The 20,822-nt window shown below is 44.5% G+C and overlaps 1 protein-coding gene across 4 annotated transcripts in view; it reads left to right on the forward strand.

Moving 5' to 3' along the window:
* The window catches only part of PDGFA (platelet derived growth factor subunit A), a 37,308-nt gene extending 26,292 nt beyond the window's left edge, over positions 1 to 11,016 (forward strand). For 2 of the 4 annotated variants that reach the window (XR_010391591.1, XR_010391595.1), the window contains 3 exons: positions 1,554 to 1,727; positions 2,239 to 2,366; positions 8,220 to 11,016. Coding sequence is in view for 1 of the 4 variants with exons in the window: in XM_064520226.1 (XP_064376296.1) it covers positions 1,554 to 1,687 (134 nt within the window). In the remaining 3 variants the exon portion in view is untranslated. The remainder of the gene's footprint in view (positions 1 to 1,553; positions 1,728 to 2,238; positions 2,367 to 8,219) is intronic. The other 2 variants (XR_010391594.1, XM_064520226.1) reach the window with 1 other exon arrangement.
* The last annotated feature ends 9,806 nt before the right edge of the window (positions 11,017 to 20,822 follow it).

The following is a 20,822-nucleotide window of genomic DNA, read 5'->3' on the forward strand; positions in this document are numbered from 1 at the left end:
GTCCTTGCACATTCCAGGGATTTGGGAGTAAAATGCTTTTCTGTTCAACATTCTGTAATCTCTTCCACTGTCCACAGATTCAGAAACTGTTGGTCTGGTTTCATCCTTTTTGAAGTCTTTTCCGGTTAAAAAGCGTATGTGGAGGGAAGTGTCTGAAAATGATCTCAGTGTTATGATACTGGTGCATGATCACTGATTCTGTAGTCAGTTCATTACATTTAATTCTGTGCTTCATCTTTCCAGAGCTGCCCTACAGTGGCTTTTGTTGAGTGAAATGAAGGATTACCTGCCCGTTTGCTTTCCCTTTCTTCTCTCCTCCGTCCTGCTTGGCATCTGCTTTATGCACAGTGACTACAGGCAGTTGCTCCTCTCAGGCCTCTGGTGGTTCCTAGACAGATCCAGCTCTAATGTGTCTTTGAGCTTAGGCTTTCTACTCTGCATGGACTGGCATCTCACAGGTCTCCTCCCTCGGACGGGTGTCAGCATTGCAGCTGGGAAGTTCTCAGCTATCCTCCTCGGGTCGGCAGCATGTCTCCTGCTGTGGTCTATATTCCAGCTATTCTCTGCCTGACTGTAGGGAAGCCCAGACTTTCCCATTCCTCTGTCTCTGTCTCTCAGAAACAATTTCCCTTCCTAGGTTCTTTCTCATCATATATCTCTTCTCTCTTCTTCTGCCTGAGAGAATAGCCTTTGATCTGTTTATCTCTAAATCAATTGCTTTATTTAGGCATGTGTCCTGAGATCCTGTCTCCCAGGTGTACAGGCCCATAACTGACCCCTACATGAAAGACAAATGCTGTTATATAGACATGCACTTGAGGAGGGAGAAAGATTCATCTTTGCATTTGGAAAAATATCCATTACTGAAAGCTCCCTGCTAACGCCCTGTCCAATTCCAGTAACAGTAGTGTATATCTGGAATAGTGGTGTTGAAGCTATTCCAGACATCTGACAGTTCAACTAAGCTCAGCAACCCTGTTTATAATTAAATAAGAAAATGTGCCCAAAAGCAAAGATGAATTTTCAAAGCTTCCTCAGATTTGGATGATCATATTTTACTGTAAATTGAAGGAAATCATGTTTGTTGGCCCCTTCCATGGCTTTGAAAATCTTATCCTGAATGTTTATCTGACCCTCTCTTGGGCTGGAAATCTTGGTTGCTTCAAAACAGAAACAAAGTGGAGTTACCTATTTGTTTTCAAGGAATTCATTTTCCTGGGGTTCCTACTCCTCAGCTTCTAGTACCACCAGTTCTCAGAAACACAATCATGTAAAAATCAGTCAAACCCATGAGGACCCTGCTTAAGTTTGCTTTAATTTCAGGTAACAGAGGGAAGCTGTCAGTGTTTTATTCCCAAAACTTCAGCTTATACTTTGTATTTTTTATTTTACTTAATTATTGTGTGTTTTCCCACAATTTAATAACAAGGTATTATTTATGTCTGAGCTTTTCCGTGCTGCTCTTTGCTGTAGTGTCTCACTGCAGCACAGCCTTGAGCAGGTTTGAACTCATATCACCTCTGAAATAAAGAACTATTGTTATCCCATTTTAGGCGAGACCGAGGCATGGAGAAATGACTGTGCAAGGTCACACAGCAAGGCTATGGCAGAACCAGGGATAGGACTCAGATCTGAGTGCTCATCCAGTGCCCTAAATCACACGACCATCTTCCCTTTCCAAGAATGAATCCTTGCACCCTTAGAGCTAAATACTGAAAAGATTGAGGGTAAGTCATTTTGCCTAATTATTGTGCATTGGATACATGATCAAAAACCACTGCCATATCATCAGGGAATGTAATGACTGATGAAAAACCAGCTGTCTGCCCATGCAAATATGCTGTCTTTTATGCTATCATCAGCTAGTCATTTCCTACATCTCTAAGGAGTAAACCTTTCGTGACTTCTAATGAAAATTATGCACATAGAACAAATGCAGACTCCTATTTTATGGGAATTTACAAAAATTCAGTGGACAATTTTCATTGTAATTCCCCTCAGTTCGTAGTCATTCATTCCTTTTATGGCATGGGTAACATTTCCTAAGGGATCTGTGTCTATCATGGGCCCAATCCTGAATTCTTTTCCCAGGCCCTAACATGGAAAAGGACTGAAAGAGGTGCCTACATCTGCCCTCCTTCATACCCGTGCCTAAGCATATTTGTAACTTTGGACAAACATCCCACTGACTTCAGGCAATTGGAGCAAAGTTGATGCTTTATCACTCTTTTTGAATAGGATGTGCTTTCCTGACTCAGGATCACAATTCCAGGATGGGGGTCTTTGTGTTCTTAAAGTGTTCGAGTATGTTGTAAATAACCCCAAAGAAGAAGTAACAAGACTCCAGTGTACAACTAGAAGAACAGGTGGGAGACTTCCCCTCTCTCCTGCTCCCACAGAGCTTGCCATTTTGAAATACACATTTGCTCTTATTTGAAAGACTAGTTTCCTGACATGGCTGGAATTGGGACTGCAATTACTAATGACAGTGATTCCATTTAAGATGATCTGTTAAGGTACCTCAGAGAATATAATTTGAAAACTCACTATTGCTTCTATAACAAAGACAAATTTGAGATGGGGAAAAATAATCATCAAATTGCAGGTGAAATTTGGGACATTGTAGTTTAGATGAAAAAATGAAATAGAAAATAAAATGAGTAAGATCAGAAGATTGGTCATTTTCAGTTGTGCAATGTTATCATTCCTTTAGTCACTCTAATTATTTGCTGCATCAGGCTGACTTACCTGCTGGAGTAGCTCAGAATCGCTACAATGCACATAAAAAGTTACGGCTGGTTCTTGTTGAACTGCTACCCTATTATCATGGCATATGACTGTGAGGTGGGGCCTGCAATCACAGTTGTAAATCAAAGAACAAGTCATAGGTTAGGTACTGTTTTCCATGGATATTGTCTCTAAGTTTATTTTCTGTATGCTAGTCTCTTGAATGATGTTTAGTGAGCTTTTCAATTTGGTATAAACAAAAAATACATGGTTCCTGAGCTGACATTACGAAAGTCGTAACTCGTAGTCTTGTTCGTAATCAATAGATGAAACCTTGGTAACACCCTGGTGATAGAATTTTTGTCATGGCAGGTTTGTGTGTCACTTTCTTCCAATGTTATTTCTTAGCCTAGAGGAGAATCCAATCATTTTTGTATTTGATTCATTAGCAGGCCATCAAATCTGACCTGGTTTGAATTTTTACCATCTAAAACTTCTGTATTGGACTGACCTTTGTGCATGCTAAGTGTCTTTCAGGATTTGGGTAAAAATATACAAGGAGAGGCTAACTTCTGTTCTTCAACATAAAAAAAAAATATCAAAGCTGGAGTATTGCATCACCTGGGGAAATAAGGAGCTAAGTTTTTAAGAAGAGTTGCACATTCCTCTTCCCAGGATCAGACATCTGTCTGGTGCCTCGGCCTCCACATAGTACCTTTAATCTTCCATAATCAATGCAACTGTCCATCTTTGAAAACTGGGAGTGTCTGTTAAGGTCAGGTATACAAAGAATATAGGCACCCAGAGATGCAGATGAGCCCATACCTCTTGAGAGCAATCAGAAATCAATAGAAGAAAAGCACTAAGACATCTTTGCTTATTTGGCAGGTGAAAAAATATCTAAGAAATATCCTACATATAATGATCATTCAGTGACAAAGTAGCTGTTCATGAAAAATGCTGGTGCTTAAATTTTTCAGCAGTTAATGATCGTCTTTACAGACCATAATACTTGAATACTTCACTTATCGATATATCAGGGCTTGGATGAACTTTGAGACTTATGAAATGGGACACTCCTTAAGCCAAAGATAGCCATATGTTCTAGTAACTGATCAACCAATTACATAAATGGCCAGATTTCTAATGTGCAGAAATAGACACAACTCCATTGACTCCACTGGAGGTGACAGTTACCTGAGAATTGACCCGGAACTCTTGACACAAAGCAGATTATGGTTTCATATTTTGCTGTTTAGTGTTGCTGTAAAAATAGACTCATTTCCTGGAGCAGTTAAAACAAGAAAATCTGGAAAAGCAATTTCCCACAGAGACTCATCCACACTGGAATTTGCCGAGATCCCCGGATGTGAACATGTGCTGTTGGAAAACATAAAACAGCAACTTTGTTTAGGGAAGCCTCTGACCTGTCAAAAATGCAAAGCATTTATTACCAGACTTGTCCTTGGCAATTAGCGGGTAGAATTACTCATAGAAATTGGTTTGTTTGCTCACAAGGGGAGAAGCAAGACATAAATTCAAGATTTCCCTTGTTTCGCCATAAGAAAGAAGACTCTGGTCGTGGAGGGCTTGTGGGTGAGGTGCTGAGCAGCCTCAGCTCCCTTTGGGATGAACTCAAAATTCGAAGACCTCAGTGAAGCATCAAGAGCCCTCCAGAATTGTTGGATTTCTCTGGCTGTGAAGTTTTTCAGCCAGTTAAGGGATTTGGGCATCCAATTTTAATTTATTTTTACAAGACTTACAGTTGTCCCAGTTGGCCTCAAGCTGATGTCACTGTGAATGTTGCTGTTATTCCTCTAGGTAGCGGTGGTTGAGCATCAGGTTTGCTTTCTGCTCTTTGTTGAAGATATTTCCCAGCAGTGACTTTTCCAGTGCCTGTTGTGTGCCCAGTTCACCCCGGAACAGCCTGGCATTTTGGGTGGAGCATCCTCCCTGCTCCAGCCATGCTTCGCCTTTTTCTTTGTGCAGTTTCTTATATCAAAATGGTGCTGATTTAAGCTGAAGATGATGGAAGATATAAAAGGCCAGATTTTCTGCTACGACCCCTGTCCCAGGGTAGCCTGGTGCCCAGCTGTGCCTGCCGTATGGGGCCAGAGGAGGAGAGAGAGAGAGAGAGAGAGAGAGGCTGCAGCGCTTCAAGGAAGCCAAGATGTGCCTCCTGCTCAAATGGTCATGCTTGAAGATACAAGTTCCCTGGTTGCCACCAAGTGCTGCAGTTCCCTCCTTTTCCCCTTACCTTGAGAGCAGATGCTTTGCTGATGCTGACATGTCCCTTGTGCCAGGGAGGGTCTCATGCTGCAACATATGGTTGAGGAGACATGGTGTCTATTAGGCAGCAAGACTCCCATGGAAACTGGGGGCTCTGTGCTTCTGCAATTGGGAGTGAAGACCCTTTTTGGTTCAAACTCACCCACAGTAAAATAAACTGGTCTCCTTGGAGCCAGGAAGCTACTCAGATATGACTTCAAGGTCTGAATTCTTCCTTGACTGCAATGGATTTCCGCAGCATAATAAGTGACAGAAACAGTTTGTCACAGATTGAGTGGTTTCTTAACAGGCCGCGTGTGAGCCCTGTAGGGTAAAGCTCAACTGTGCATCATACCTATTGCCCCAAATGCTGCTTTTAAATCAAATTTCCACTTTATTCAGAGATATCTCTTTTTCTTGCATGTGCTTTGGAAGGGCTAGCTTGCGCCTATTTGCTGTGAGGAGCCTGCTGGCCAAACCAATATGGCTAGGCTATGTCTGCATATCTAAAGGGGGTTTTCAGGACCTTACAGCTGGGGTTAGTGATTGCAAATGTTTACCATTATCTCCCTGCATTCCCCTGAGTTGTGATTCAGCAAGATACTCAGTGAAAAGCTGCAGCTGAAGCATGTGAGATGTTTCTTTGAAGTTACTCATGCTGAAAGTTAGGCATGATCTGAATTGGCTTACTAAACTGAGGCCCTGAAGAGCCGACTGTGGTAACACAGTGTAAGCTTAGTGTTTTCCTTTTGTGCATTGCCTGGAGTGATGCTAGTTTCAGAAGCAATCTGCAGCCTTTCAAAAACTATTCCACAGTATGGAGAGGTTTAACTATTCAGTAGCTATCAACAAGCTCAGCTACATTAGAAAGCCCATAGCAATGTCTGCCCTCTCTGGGCCACTAAGGTCTCAACCCTCCTTGATTTCTTTAGTATGTTTCTTTTTTAAGGCTAGTGAAAAAAAAAAAGCTTAAAGTAGTACCTTAAAAAGGTGGGAAATTAAGCAGATCATATCATCTTGATTCCTTTATCTAGCTTAATTAAGAAGAAGTTTGCCAATACTGATCTGGTGTTTCCTAGAACAAGCATATGTGAAGAACACTTTGAACAGCTTCAAAAGAATTTTCAGGCTAGATCAGGAAAAGATAAAACCAGAAGTGGAAACTTCTAATACACTTCATAGCTCATTACTTACAGGAAAGGCATTGTTATATAGGATACTAATGAATTTTGCAGGATGAAGTTTCCAAAAGAAAAAAAAAAAAGCACCTTCTGTATCTTAGATGAAAGGTCTCCGGGCTTTTGCAATTATGGTAGATAGGCAGTGGATGTGTATAATCGTATCACTCAGAAAGATTCAACCTCTGGGAAAAGTGAAAAGTGTTTTTTTAATTTAAATGTGTACACTATTGAATTTCTGTAGGAACTTCCTGGTCTAGCTGCTGAATAGTGATAAAAGGGATTGGTAAAAGTCCATCTTGTTTTCAGTATTTAAGTTATTTTTGCTTTATTGCACATATCTAACTGTAGGGAGGACAGCAGGAACACATTTGAATGGCTAAGGATGAACACGTTAAAGTTGGTGCTGATGTTCTCAATGAGGTGGTGAAGCCAACAAAGTCAGAAAAACAAAATGGATACTCGGGTTTACCAGTGACACTTGCCCAGAAAATTAATATTTGCCAGAGTCTTAATTAACTTGACTGAAGAGCTAATCCTAAAATCCTGTTGCTGGACAAGGGCCTGAATCCAGGCTACTGGATTTAGTGCTAGTAAGTAGATGCTCCTCTAGAGCAGAGATGTTGTGAAACTGAAATATTTCACATTTGTAAAGCACCCAGAGATCCTGTGAATGACAAGCAACAATTCTCTACTATTTAAAGAGTTCCCTGGCATAAACAAACCCCACAACAGAGACTAGTGAGCTGAGGACTGTGCCCCGGCTCTGCTCTGGTTACAAGTCCAGACGTGGTGTCCTCAGGTTAGCACTGGCCAGCGTGGGGTGCATCTTTGCCACGTGCAGGGCATCGCACACATGCAGCTTACCTTGCTGTCCTCCGCCACGTGGGATATATCTGCTGTCACCTCTTGTATTTCACTCAGATTGTAAGGAGAGCCTTGCTGTATGTTTGGACGTATTTCAGGTAGCAAGGCATTTGTATCAGGACTGGAGCATGTGGGTAGCAAAGCTTGGGCATTTGTGCTGTGATGGTTTTGGGGCTAACGAACTTCATTCTTCTGTACTGTCAGGAATCTGTTGATATGTAAAAGAGGTTTGAGAGTTTAAAGCATCATATCAGGACTTCAGAGGTCCTGATTCAGACTTCTGATATGGCCTTGGATGAGTCAGTTAGGATCTCTTTGCCTGACTTCTTCATTTGGGAAGAAAAATAATACTTTCTTTTTCCCTTCCACTAGCCTGTTTTATGTATGCTGTGTGTGTACACATACAGTACCTCACACAATGGAGTCCTGATTTGTAGGCTTTACTTGCCCCTGTAGTACAAAAAACAATAATAATTCCAACCATAAATTGAATGGCTCTTTCTTTTAGAAAGTCATGGAAAGAAACTGGGGAGAACTGATATATATCACTTCTCCTCAGAGCACAATTCTCTGTGGATCAGCACACATGTCATTGAGCTTGGAGAGTTTTGCTTAAATACAGTCAAGATACTTAAAAATCAGGTTAGTTGCTCTTTGGTATCTTTAGGCATCCAGATACCTCTACACTTGCAGCCACTGGAAGGCTGTCCTACTGCAAATCAAGAGCCATTTGGCCTTACAAAAGTTTCTTCTTGTGCTTGAAAGTGAGGTTTGGGCCCTTAAGTCATCAGACTGCTTTGCAATGTTGTATCCGTCTTTCTATTTTGCTATAAATCAACCTGCTTGGCTTGAACTGAATGTTTAAATAATAAACAGCTGAAGGACAGTCTAATTGCTTCTTTCTGAGTGTTTCCCTTAGGAAGCGCTTGGAGTCACATGGCATCTGCTATGACCTCAAGTACCTGCTTTCTGGAGGCTTTTTTAAGATGCTAACAAACCCCTCATTTTAACTCGCCATTAAATAAACCAGCCAGTGATAACTATTTAGGACAGGGATTAGAAGGGTATTCTTACTGGGATACAAGATGGTTCTGTCCATGTGCTGGCCGGGGATGAAGGGCTGGAAAACTGTGTGGTGGAAGAGACTATTAATGTGATTTTCCACAACTTTCCTTGCAGCTGCATTTTTGAGGAGACAGAGAGAGAGAAAGAGATGGCTAGGCTTGCAGTAACATGTTGTGCCGTCATAAATGCTACAGCCACCATCTGTTTCCAGCCCACGACTTGAAAGAAAACTGAGCAGCAATCTCATAATTCACACGAGCGTTTTACACTTGTGAACCCTTCCCAACCTTTGTCTAATAATGAGGGGAGTGCATGGTGCTAAGGTTTGTATTTTTCCTGCACGTACTAGTGTTTATTTGTATGTCTCTTTCTGTTTATTTTTATTTTTTTTCCATGGGCCCTTAAAAAATTTCTCTGGGAGGAAAAGCAGACCAGTTTCATGGTCAAAAGAAACATAATAAAGGAGAAATCCTGATTCCATTGATCTTGCTGGCAAAATTGTCTGGGAGGAGGTGCATTTAACATTCTTCGTTGTGTCTGTCTTAGTTACTTGTTGTTTAAAATAAAGAAACACATTAGAAAGTGAAGAGGCAGGTTGCCGAACTGCCCTTTCCCTGCAGAAACGCTAATGCTGAGTACAGCTAGAATAGCTGGACATGCGCATTTTAAGCCTGCACCATCAGATAGGAAGGTAATGGTAAGTTGGATTTTAATGAAAACAAATTCTTCTGCTAATCTTGGCTTCGGGCTGGACCTCCGTGGGATTAAAGATACCACCTGCTGTGCCAAAGACATGCTCAGGTTCGAAGCTGCTAGTGGGTGGGAAGAATACAAACATCTGAGAGTGACTTTTGTGAGTGATCTCAGTCTGTCCTCTTGCAATGCCCTCAGGGAAGCCAAAGAGTTGAGATCATTTAGTTGATGGAAATACTGCTCCCCTCCAGCCTGCAAAGCAAGGCTAACATCATTAAGGATTTCTTTTTGACTGTTCAGCAAAACCAAGGGCTGCTGTTTCTCTGGGGTTCTCCTTGTGCTTGGACCCGATTTGCACAGCTCCTCCTAGCACAACCAAACTGGCTGAATGAACTCCTGGTCTCCTCCGGCCTTAGAAACAATGACTTCCATCATCTCGACTGGACTGCAGAGCAGTTTAAGGATGAAAGGGCTTCTCATTTCATATATCCCACTGCTGCTAGAACTGTAAATCCTTGTAATGCGGGACTGTGTTTATAGCAAACTGCTGCTGCAGGCAAGTAACATATATTGCGCTGTCGTGTGTATGGTCAAACTGTCCAAGAAGTTGCCAAACAAAGAACGGAGCTTCTGATGGAAAACCAATTCAATCTCTCTTTCTCATTTTATTTAAAAATAATAAATATCAATCAAAGGGACTGATTTTGACATGTGCTACCTGTCGGGTGATCCTCAGTATCTCCAAGATGTATCCATAAGTGGAAGAAAGTTGCTAGCTATTGCCAGGACCAGCAGACATGACATGAAGTTCTACCAAGGAAAGGTTTGTAGGCTCACTAGGGTTGGGCACAGGGTAAGGGGGTAGATCTAACCACCCCCTTTCTAGCACCACTTGCTATTCTGGATATGTCCAGGGAGGTGACAAGGGTGCACCCAACCTAGCTGCTCGCCCCTTTGATCCCCTCCTCCACAGAGGGGACACATCCAGCCACGTTGGCCTCTGCTTGAATCAGTGACAAGCTTTGCTGACCTCTCCCGGTCACTGGTCCTTCTTCTGTCTTGCACTTCAATCAAAGATGGATTGTTGGTGGGTCTTTGGGGTCTAGAAAGCCGGCTCATGTCTATTTTGGTGCCTCCTGATAGTTGATGAGCTAAGAAGGCGATAGTAGCAACTAGTGGTAGGTGGTGGTTTGAATCACATATATTTCTGTATCATTTTCTTGCAGAGCAAATGAGCCTGAGGAGTTACCTTATTTTTATGTTTTACCCAGGCTAATTATTTATAGCCAGAGGGTGCTGGGAGCTGTTGGATTAAACAGCCTTTTCCCTCTTTCTCCTGTCGTCCTGCCTGATCTGTATCCTGCCACCTCCCGCCCCCTCATCCGTAGCTCACAGCCACATCCCGAAGGGTTTGTGCTGGACACCTGCTGGCAGGAGACTTCTCCCACTCTCCCCACTAGTGTCCGTGGAGTTACAAGCAACTTCTGAGCTGCTTGTTTTGGTGTGAGAGGGAGAGCGAGGGAGAGAGGGGCACACAGAGGCCTCTGACATGAAATTCCCAGGAATGGGATTTGCACATTTTATGACCGTTCAGATGGAAATGCAACGGAGCTGAATTATTACTCCTTAATCCTGCTTTCTCAGTTTCCTCCCCGCAACCTCCTCCCCTCACGCTTAGGTAATACAGAAGCTTATAAACAAATCCCACTGCATGAAAAATAGTCAAGGCGGGGGAAAGGACCTGGGTTAGGGCTGTGATGGATAGACAGGTGGAAGACAGGCACCAGAAGGGACAATGAATGGTAAAAGCCTTTGATGGAAACACTAAAGAGCTATTGAAAATCCAAGGGCTGGGGGAGGGAGGAGAAAGAATAGCAGGAGGAGGGAGAGCAAGGGAGCCCTGTCCCCCTCCCCCCCACCCTCTTTCTCAGGATGTTGAAAGTATTTGTCCTTCGTTACAAAATGATTGAACTGCCGCCAGGCCAGGCCACCCTTCCAGCCATTGCACTGGGAAATTGGCACTTCTGAAAGCCTCGTCGCCTCTCAAATTTTATAGCTTTCCCTTTTGTGGGAGTTTTTTGTTTTGTTTTGTGCTACTTGTGAGATTGTTTTCAGTTTTGCTGCGTATCAAAGGAACTCTGTTTTGTTGCTCTGACAAACGCAGAATCCAGGTAATGAAAGGGAGAATTAAAAAATAAAGGCCCACTTTTTATCAGAATACCCAGCTGTCTGCCTGTTATTGAATCAAAATTTCATGCATTTGGTATTCACAATGTTGCATGAATATTCCCTTGGTTTATCCCTAGTGCTTCTTGAAGAATTTCATCCTGTAAATAAAGCTTCTACTTTCTTGATGGCTTTGTGTATACAAAACCAGTGCCTGTTCTTCATAGTCTGGAATAGCGAGAATGATCCTGTTATAATTAAAATGGCTTTTGCATCAGACAAATGCATGCAGCAATGGAAAAAGATAATCTTTCCACTTTTCACGATGGTCCCTGACCTTCTGAGGTCTCCCCTGTTGGTCCTGTGAGATCTGGAGGTGAAAAGAACTATTGGAGATCTAGAGATGGGATCTACTCAGGGGACCCACTGTGGTCAGAGCGGGTGGTGAGTTGGTGCTGGCGCCCGGCACAGGCAGCAGGGCCCTGGCTGCTGGGACGTAGGTCCCTGCTGCACGCTGTCTTCTCCAAGGATGCATCGGCTCCCTTCCCATCAGCTGCGTTGCCCTCAGCTCAGCCCAAGGCCCTCCTGAGGGTCACCAGCGCAGGCAGTGAGCTCGCTGTTGCCTCCAAGATTAGATCTTGGGGTTAGGTCTCTGCTGGGTTGGCCGTACCGTGTAATTAAAATAGGTCTAGGAGAGCAGAGAGGGAGAATATGCACCACACGTGGCCGAATTTTGAAGGTGTGGGGGGGGCTGTGCTAGCTGACAGACTCACTGCAGCTGAAAGCAAATCTCCCTACTAAAATAACTTGGAAATAGCACTTTCCAACTGAACATCTCCAATGCCAACCTATGTTCATTAATGTCTGCAATGTTCCTGAGGTAGGTTATACTGTGTTTATCCCCCCTTTAGATGGGAAAGAGGAGAAAGGGTAAGTGATTTGCTCAAGGTTAGATGGGGAATTGCTGGAGATAGTGCTTCTCTCTCCTGCCTTCAAAGGAATTTGCTGTAGTGACCAAAGCAAACAGCCCCTGCTGTTGCAAAGCAGGAGCGTGGCATGGCATTAGCGCGTTGCATCTGAGATGCTGAGCCTGGGAAGATAGCTCTGCCCTTGCAAACTAACGCATAGTTCCTGAGCATGGGTCAACCCTTGTCATTGTGCCAGAATGACACAAAGTCTAGAAATCTTGATAGCAATTCAGGTCATGGTATAGCGGGGGAAAACTGCTGCCTCAGAAGTGTCCCAGTTTAGTGTCACTGCTAACGATTATTTAAGCTGCAGGACATGGCAGTCTCAAAGATCAGGTTGTAGCTGATATGAATCATGCCGTGAAACGTTTTCCTTCGTACATTGTGAAAATTGCAGAGGTATGGGAAGTGAGGGAAAATGGGATTTCCCTGGAGGTTAAAGATTTTCCTTTAATCAGCTTTCATAATGTTAATTAAACGTTTGGAACAATGGCTCGGCCCTGGGATCCGCCCGGCGTTACATAACCTCTCACAATACCGTTTTCACTTTCATGTTTATTTGCCAGCATGATTCAAAGTGAGAGCTGAGCCTGACTCCCGCACCGAGGAGCTCCTTGGGGTTTGTGAACGCTTGACTCCCTCGCTTGCATTTCCTAGAGAGAGAAGATGCAAACTCTCCCCTCCCGGGAAATGCTGCTTTCTCTGCCCACAGCCCGGGCTGTGCGGGCCGGCACCCAGCTCCCAGGGCAGGGCCAGGGCGCTGCGGGTGCCTTTGAAAAGAAGCGTGGCCCAGAGTGCTCACAGCACTTGCTGTACCGTAGTTGCCCCATCTATAAAACAAGGATAATAAAAACTAAGTTGCCTTATAAAGGTGTTTTGAGACCTATGACTGCTATGCATAAATACATACCCACCCGTGGGGAGAAATGGGTGTATTTTTAGAGACTGCTACATGCGTAGGTATATTCTGGGCAGAAATGATGCAGTGCCAACTCTTCCTTGACATTTTCACTCTTTCTGTGGTGTCGTTGGTATGTGCCAAGGGGAGCCAGCTTTTCTGATCTTTCAAGCAATAGGCTGACTCCCATTTCGGATGTCCCAGACTGAGTGCAGCAATGTGCTCAGACCGCCTCACCACTACACGTGCACACGTGTGCGCAGGGATACTGAGCCACAGGCTGGCTACCTTTGTCCTAAGCCTGGTCTTAAAATTACAAAAGGCTCTGGTTAAAGATATGGCTTTAAAACTTTCTAATGTCAGGCAGTATCGGAAAAAATGAACTCCTCCTATTTTAGGTCAAAGTGTTATCTAGCCCAAGATTTTTAAATATGTGCAAAATGCAGTTTCTGCAGCAGGGACATTAATCAGCCCCAAAGGACTGTCTTTCTAAGCTGCAAAGATGAGAGCAAAAAGCTCCGTGTGCAGCGGCAGCCCCGTTTTCACACCGCGCTGGCGGCCGCTCGCCGCGCAGGAGGGCACCTGCGCCAGTGCAGGCTCCGGCTTCCCTAGCAACATGTTAACATCTTTGTGCAAGCTGTTTAAATACCCCGAGACGCTTGCCTTGTAAGCTCGAAATGGCAGTTTGCCTGTTGACACAATGCTTTTGTCTACTTGGTGGAGGTGCTCCGCAAACACGACTGTTGGGCGTTTTTTATGGGACTTATTTCTAGTTCATGGGTTCTAAATTGGTAGCTCAGGGGCACATACCTTTCCTGCACGCGGGGAAGGAACCAGCCCTCTTCTCCCCACCTTCGGAAACTTTGACCTCTTGGGATCACAAATAGTAGGAAACCTCCGAGGTGAAGTTCCCCGTGCTGCCAGCAGTAAAGGCCTGGAATAAACAGATCAGGGGTGTTCGAAAGACAATTTAAGGGAGCTCAAAATACCTGGCTCCATTTCCAGCAACCTAATAGACAACAGACAAGACTGATTTTGAGACCGATTTTGAAACCACAGGCAATTCTTCCTTAACGTATGAATTGGCTGTGCCGTTAATATAAGTATACGTGGATGTTTTTTCTGGTTGGCAGTGTGGGGCATGAGAGTTCAAAGCTTCCTCTCCACACCCTTCTGATTAGCATAGGAGTGGCGGGAGGAATTTTTTCCCCCTTGGTCATTCTGGGTAACCTTTGAGCCCAGGTTTTCCACCCTGTTCCCAGTAACCAGCAGCGAGAGCAAGTCTCCAGCCCACTGGGAGCCACCAGCTGCCTTCCAAGTCTCAACCAGCAGCTTCACGATAACTCTGTCTCAAGGTGTGCAAGGAAGGTGATCTCAGCCTGGTACCCTGCACAGTTCCCTTCTCAGCAGAGTTGGCCTTTTTTAAAATGAAGTACAAAAGGGGAAACCCATTTCTTTAGTTTTTAGATCAGTTTATTGTTGATACCTTAAGGAGCAGTCAGGGCGCCTGGGGTTGGGTCTGCTTTTCATACTTGTCTTTGACGGCCGGCTGCAAGCTTGAGGGTTTCCATCCTCTGCAGCAGTGCAGGGACGAAGCCCTGGAGGCTGAACGCTCCCTCCTGGCTCCTCCACCGCTGATGGCAGGGGGCATTGATAATTCACACGCAAAAGAAATGCAGGGTCCTGACTGCACATTTTAGGCTGAGACACATTAAAATGTTGTTGTCAGTCTGGCTTGGCACCACCTTCCAATTCTTTTTTGTTTTCTCTCCCTGTGAATTATTTCTCCATTTCATTTTTCTTTTGTTTGTTCCATAATTGCTGGCTTAACCTGGAGGCACGAGGCTTCCCCGTGGAAACATCACCAGCACCGTCAATCAGCAAAGGAGAGGTGGTACAGCTGGTACAGTCCTTCCTCCCTCCAAGGAGTGAATGAATCATCCTTTGAATATGCAATATCATCCAGGACAGGAGCCAGGATCCTCAACAGACACATGAATTCCAGCATCTCTGGAAACATTATTTCCACATTTTGGGCAGACTAAGAGACAGTAAGTAAATAAGCAAGCTGTGGCATTTGTAATCTCTGTAGTTTTATTTAAAGTGACTGCCTCTGCTCTGAATGCCTGTATGGGTATTAAAAATACAAGGAGAAAAGTTTGTATCCTTGATGTGATCCTGCCCAAGGCAGCTTCACAGCATGGCCCATTTAATGCCATTGAGCAGCCCATTGAACAAGGAGGAAGCCACCAGAAATGGGATGCGTCTGCTCTTCTCCTGGAGTTGCACGCCAGCTGATATGTCCCAAATGCTCTCCGTTGCTGGCCTCTGCACTGAATCCCAACTTTGCTATTTTCCATTGCTTGAGTTCTTGATTAAGTCCCAGACCTGCAGGTACTCCTGCACCTGCTGAACAGAAAAGCACTTTGTCCTTCTGTGAAGGACGCCCTGGTGGTCCTTCACAGAAAGAAGACGGCATGGCCTAGCTGTTTGGAGACGCTCAGGAGAAGACTTGCCAGTCTTGCCATCCATGTCGATGCACTTTCCCCGAGATCTGGTCATGCAGGGTAACTCACTGGTGGACACAAAATCAGACACACAGGACATGCAGCGAGCGTGTCCCAGATGCAGGCAAGATCTACTCTGGGTGGGTAGCACGGAATTAAAACCTCTGTGCCTCAGTTTCCCACCTGGATGGCAGTCAGGGTCCAGCCATCCCAAGGAACCTGCCCTGCTTTTCCTGCTATTCCCAGCTTCTTTTCTACATCAAGAAGAGCCCCTGCCTCCTATCTTCAAGGGGGCTTCTTTTGATACAGTTTTGATTGTAAATATGACAGCAACACACACTGTTTTCCTCTCTTCTGCTCCAAAATACACATTCCTCCAGGAGTCTTCATTTCCCCTTTGAAGCAGTGGTGCCACTCCTGCCTCTTGGTCCCATGCGGAGATGTTTTATGGTCCCTTTCCCCCAGCACTGGAGGGGCAGAAGGCGCACGGCTCCTGCCCTTGCTTCGCTTTCTTGCTGCAGAGGGTTTCCCCTGGAAGGGGCGAGCAGCAAGGCCCATTCCCCAGGCTTGCTCCCACATGGCGGATGAGACGCAGCCAGGGCAGGGAAGATTCACCACACGACCACGTATTCCCTGATACAGCATTTTGTAGCATCAGCCAGTTTTCCTGGAATTTGTGAAGGCAGACTCCCCACATGTTCAAAGGAGCTCTCAGGTGTTGTACTCATGAATTAGGTAAAATTGAATAAATATACAATTAGACTTCATTACTGAACGTGCAAGAAATACAACGGGAGAGAAATACTGATCTGAACGAGCAGAGATATATCGGTCAGCAGGGTTACAGCATTGTTTTCTCTACTCTGTTATTAATACTAATAGCTAAGACTTTTTCTGCTTTGTTTTCATGCCAAGGTTATAGCTACATGTTAACCTTCATCAGCCCTTCTGACGATAATGGTGAAAGTGAAATACCATTAAAATTATCTTCCTATATGTTTAAACCACTCTGTCACCTTTCCAGGCAGTGTTTGTGCCCCTGTTTATGCAGCAGACCCTGGTGACCCTAGAATACTTTTATTTACGACAGCATAAGCATCATTTCCATGGCAACATGCTTTTCAAGCTGCAGATTGAGGTTTGCAATTTCCTAAGCAATAGAAGAAGCAATGGTGGATTTTTTTTTAAATCAGCTAGTAGCAACTTTCATGTGCAAAATGATCAGCCACGACAAATCATTTAAAAGCTACATTATAATCAAGGCAATTTTAAAGCTCAGCATGGTTAGTCTAAAAATAAAGAGAGTTAGATCCAGTTGTTTAATGGAAATGAAGATCATGCAATGACATCCTCACTGCTGCTCTAGTAAATTGGCTTCAACTTGCTCTGAGATGTAGCCTAATTAGGAGCAGAACAGTTTCCTTCAGTAGAATGAAACATTATTTACAGAAAGACTACTACATAATTATAATCCTATATGGTTTTGGACAATGCTTTCCCATATCTGAGGAGACAACTCAGCCTGTTTGAAAATGGTCCAAGCTATCAACAGAGGAACTTTATTAACAGATACGCTGGTTAGCGGCTCATGCGAAATAGAGCTTTCTGCCTTCAGAGAGCACTGGGGTGGAGCTGATCCCAGAGATGGAAAAGCCACCTGCGCATGCATATGCCAGCGGAGACCTTCCGGTTGCTGATGCCATTGCAGAGAGAAATACAGAATTGATTCTATGGGGAAATACTGCTCAGCAGTGTCGTGATGTTGCTTACCTCCCCAAAATCATGTTTCAAAGGAGGTAAGTATCATCACCCTGCAAATAGGGTGCAGAAGGGTGAAATTGCGTGTCTCAGGCTGCCCTGCTGCCTGCAAATGGCACTTCCCGAAACCCCAGGGCACTGGCCCGTCTCCGGGAGACCCTGACCCATTATCAGAGACCAGGTTGTTTCAGGGCTGGACTTGCTCCGAGCCATCCGCCCACTCCACCAGGACTGGTGCCTGGCACTGCTGTGACCCCCAGGACTCACTGGAGGACAGCATTCCTTACAGCTGCTCTTTCCACCATCTTTCACAGGTTGAAAATTTGTATTAGAAATATTGCTTTAAGGAATGCAGAAAAAGATCAGGATATTTTTTTTCTTCCTGTTGGATTCTCCTCGATAGCAATGAAATCTCGCTTTGTATCCAGGCAGGATTTTCTGCTTAGCTGGACAAGCCCAGGAAACTGCTACGTTCCTGGATATGTGGGTTTATTGGAACCCCTGAATACTGGCAGTCACTGACATCTCTAATTTTTGAGTTAGACCTTTTGAGTTAGATGGTGATGGTGACACTATAGAATTATCAAAGATAAGTTATCTAAGTCAGGCTAGAAATTATTTTGAAGAAAACAGGAATTGCTGTTGGTTTTCTTCCCAGTATTATTTGGGGCGACCAGTGAGGAAGTGTTAAGGTTAACCATAGAGGTACATTCCTACATGGTAGAAACTATGTTCATACCTATTTGCTTTGGATCTCCAATATTTTGGGGGGCAAAACTTCCATTGATTTTGGAAGCATTTAGGACGGTGTGAGGACTGGTAGGGGGACCTCCATGTCTAGGGGAAGCTCTTGTGAGGTCCAGGTGGTCATTAACACTCCCAGGGGGAAGCTGAGCAAGCATTACTTTTAAACATCAAATTTTCCATAGCAAGAGACCAGATGATTTGATATTCTGGGGTGTTGGATATTGGACCAAGCATACCTCAGAGCTCAGCATCAAATGCTTTCAGGGCATCAAGAGCAACAAGAAACGCTCAACTGAAACCAGCGCACACTAGTGTGGAAAAGGCATTCCTGGCACGACGGAGTCTTTCTGTCTTTGAAGTTTGTCGTCAGACTTGATTTGGCTCCTGAGCACCTGCATTAGGAAATCAGGGAACCAATAAATATTTTTTACCCTAGGGAAAGTGCTCACCCTCATGCTGGCTGGAGCTGGAGGGTGATTTTTCAGCATGCTCTACGGTTTCAGACTTGAACTTGGAACTGTTTGCTTTCGCGGCGCCACCCCTTCCGCCCTGGTTAATCATCAACTTTGAAACCCAGCTTTGTGTCCTGGGTGTTTGATTTACATTTCAAATGCAGGGCCAGCAGGGCAGGCTGTCTAAAGCACTTGTCAGCACAAGGGAAGGAGGTGACACAGTGGGAGGAAAGAGCAAGACATGGCTCTGCCCCAGTATCAGCTCCCTAGCAGCTGGGCAACACTGTTATGGGGAGAGTCCTCAGCAAGCCAGTGACAGCCGCTCGTCTTGCTCAAGGGTTGATGTCTGACCAAGGCAACATACAGCGACCGGCTTGTCTCCTTTGATTTACGTTCAATTCCTCTAACGCTACCACCCTGCATCCTGTTTTTCTTATCCGTTGCAGCTGTATGTTAAGGTGAGGGCTTGAAAAGACCCAGGGAGAGGAGGTGCTTTTGAAACCAAAAATAACCTGTCGTGATTTCATTTTTTTGGTCAGCACGTTGCAATCTTTTAAGTTTATCGTGTATCTGTAGCTGAATTGACATACAGGAAACCTATCTAATCACCAGTTCGAGGGCACGGGGCAGAGCGAGTCCACCAGCCACTTTGGAAAACTTTCTAGTTGGAAATATCATTTTCAACTGCTCTTTGATGAGGTAACATCAAGGAGCAAAGCGACTGAGCACACCATGCAGGTGAATACTGAACGGCTCGCGGGGCCAGGCAATGCCGCATTGAGGAAAGGGGAAACATCTAAAAATTCCAGCCAGTCAAAAATGAATGAAATGTGTTTTACAGTTACTTTCCCGACTCTTTACTCTAGATGAAACAAATGAGTTTGGCCCATCCTTTGAGACCTCCACGGGCTTGAAATTTGGAAGTGGCCGACGGACAGCAGGAAACGGTCCATGCGAGAGCTGCAGCTCCAGGGAGGGGATGTTGCAGGGACGACGACCAGGCTTCTCCTGCCAAAGGTGGTGGCACAGCCCACCTCCTTGGGTCCCCCTCCAGCAAGCCCGCACCATCTATGGTTTCGCAAGATTTTCCTGGAAATAGCTACATTGGTTCCTTGCAAGCAGGTTAAAAACTACCTGCCAGATTCGGCTGATGTAGATCCACATAAATTCATTCACTAGTCTTATTCCTGGGGAACTGCTGCTTAATGCTCTGCTTCTCCATAGCTGCAATTTTTCTCAGCTTATTTTAATGACACTTCCTTGCTCTTGGTTTCACCGCACACATCCTTTTTATTGCTAAAAATGTACTGAAGAACACAAGCTGTATCACCAGAAATCGCATACCAGTTCCTGTTCCTTGGCTCATTTCTCCCTCATTTCCCATTACCTTCCTATTTTAAGACTGCATGCATGACATACCTGTCAGCTAGATCCAGTCAAATATTTATCCAGTAATTTAATCAGTGAATTTCATGGTAGGTTGCTAACTACATTGCCGGTTTTCTCCTCATTCGCATAGCTTGGGTTGCAGGCTGCTAGGTAGCTGCACGGCTGCAGGTTCACAGAGGTGTCTGAATTCAGTGAAGTTTATATGGGACACTTAAAGAATTGCCCATTTTTCTCACAGCCCTTCAGGGCTATGATGTGCCTCGGGCACGCACTGTGCTGGAGGGCTCGTCGGCAGAGGTAAGGGGAAAATTGAGACTGCTCCCATCGAGCAGTGATGTGACCCTGCATCAACACAATCTTACAAGGCATGTTAACTTTGCATTGCAGACAACACCACTTCTTTTTCCCTCTGACCTTTTTAAAGCCAGTTAATAAGCATAAAGAAACTATGGTCTTTCAGGGGAGACTATTTCCCATTAAGCCCAAAGCAAGCTCCTTTCCAAAGCCAATATAGGCAGCCAGGCCAGAGCAACTTCAGGACATGCACAAAGCCTCCAGAATACACCCCTGAACCCTGTCACAAGCCAGGCTGGAGCACTCTTCAGCTGTGCTGAACTCCCAGCCAGAATAACCAACACCTGAACTCAGCCCAGCCCAGCACCCTCCTGGGAGCTGATGAACCCTAGGCCCTAACAGTTTGGCCAATCAGCCATGTCCTTGCCTCAAAATGAAGCCTTATATGAAGGGAGGAGAAAGGAGTTGCACTCTTTTATAGTGTGAGTAACAGCTCAGCAATATGTTCCCTCAAGGCAAGGAATGCTCCAGACTCAATGACTTCAAAAGAAGTATTTAAAAAAGAAAAAACAAAAACAAAGGAGGAATGAGGAACTAACTGAAAGCACCCTGTAGGTAGGTACTAGCTTCACCCAGGAGATTTATAGCGTAAACATTCAACTGTTACCTGCTTAGTGTGTTGTAAACAGCCTTTCTGTTGTCTTATGCCTCCTCCTCAAACCTGAAACTGTTGTTTCTTTACCAGACAATATTCTGCCCTGAAAGAATGATAGAGAGATTGTAATGTATGGATATAGGTACTGTGCCATCTATCTGCATTGATAGGTATTGTGATTAAGGATATA

The sequence above is a fragment of the Dromaius novaehollandiae genome, chromosome 14 (assembly GCF_036370855.1).
Source record: "Dromaius novaehollandiae isolate bDroNov1 chromosome 14, bDroNov1.hap1, whole genome shotgun sequence".
NCBI classification, from domain to species: Eukaryota; Metazoa; Chordata; class Aves; order Casuariiformes; family Dromaiidae; genus Dromaius; species Dromaius novaehollandiae.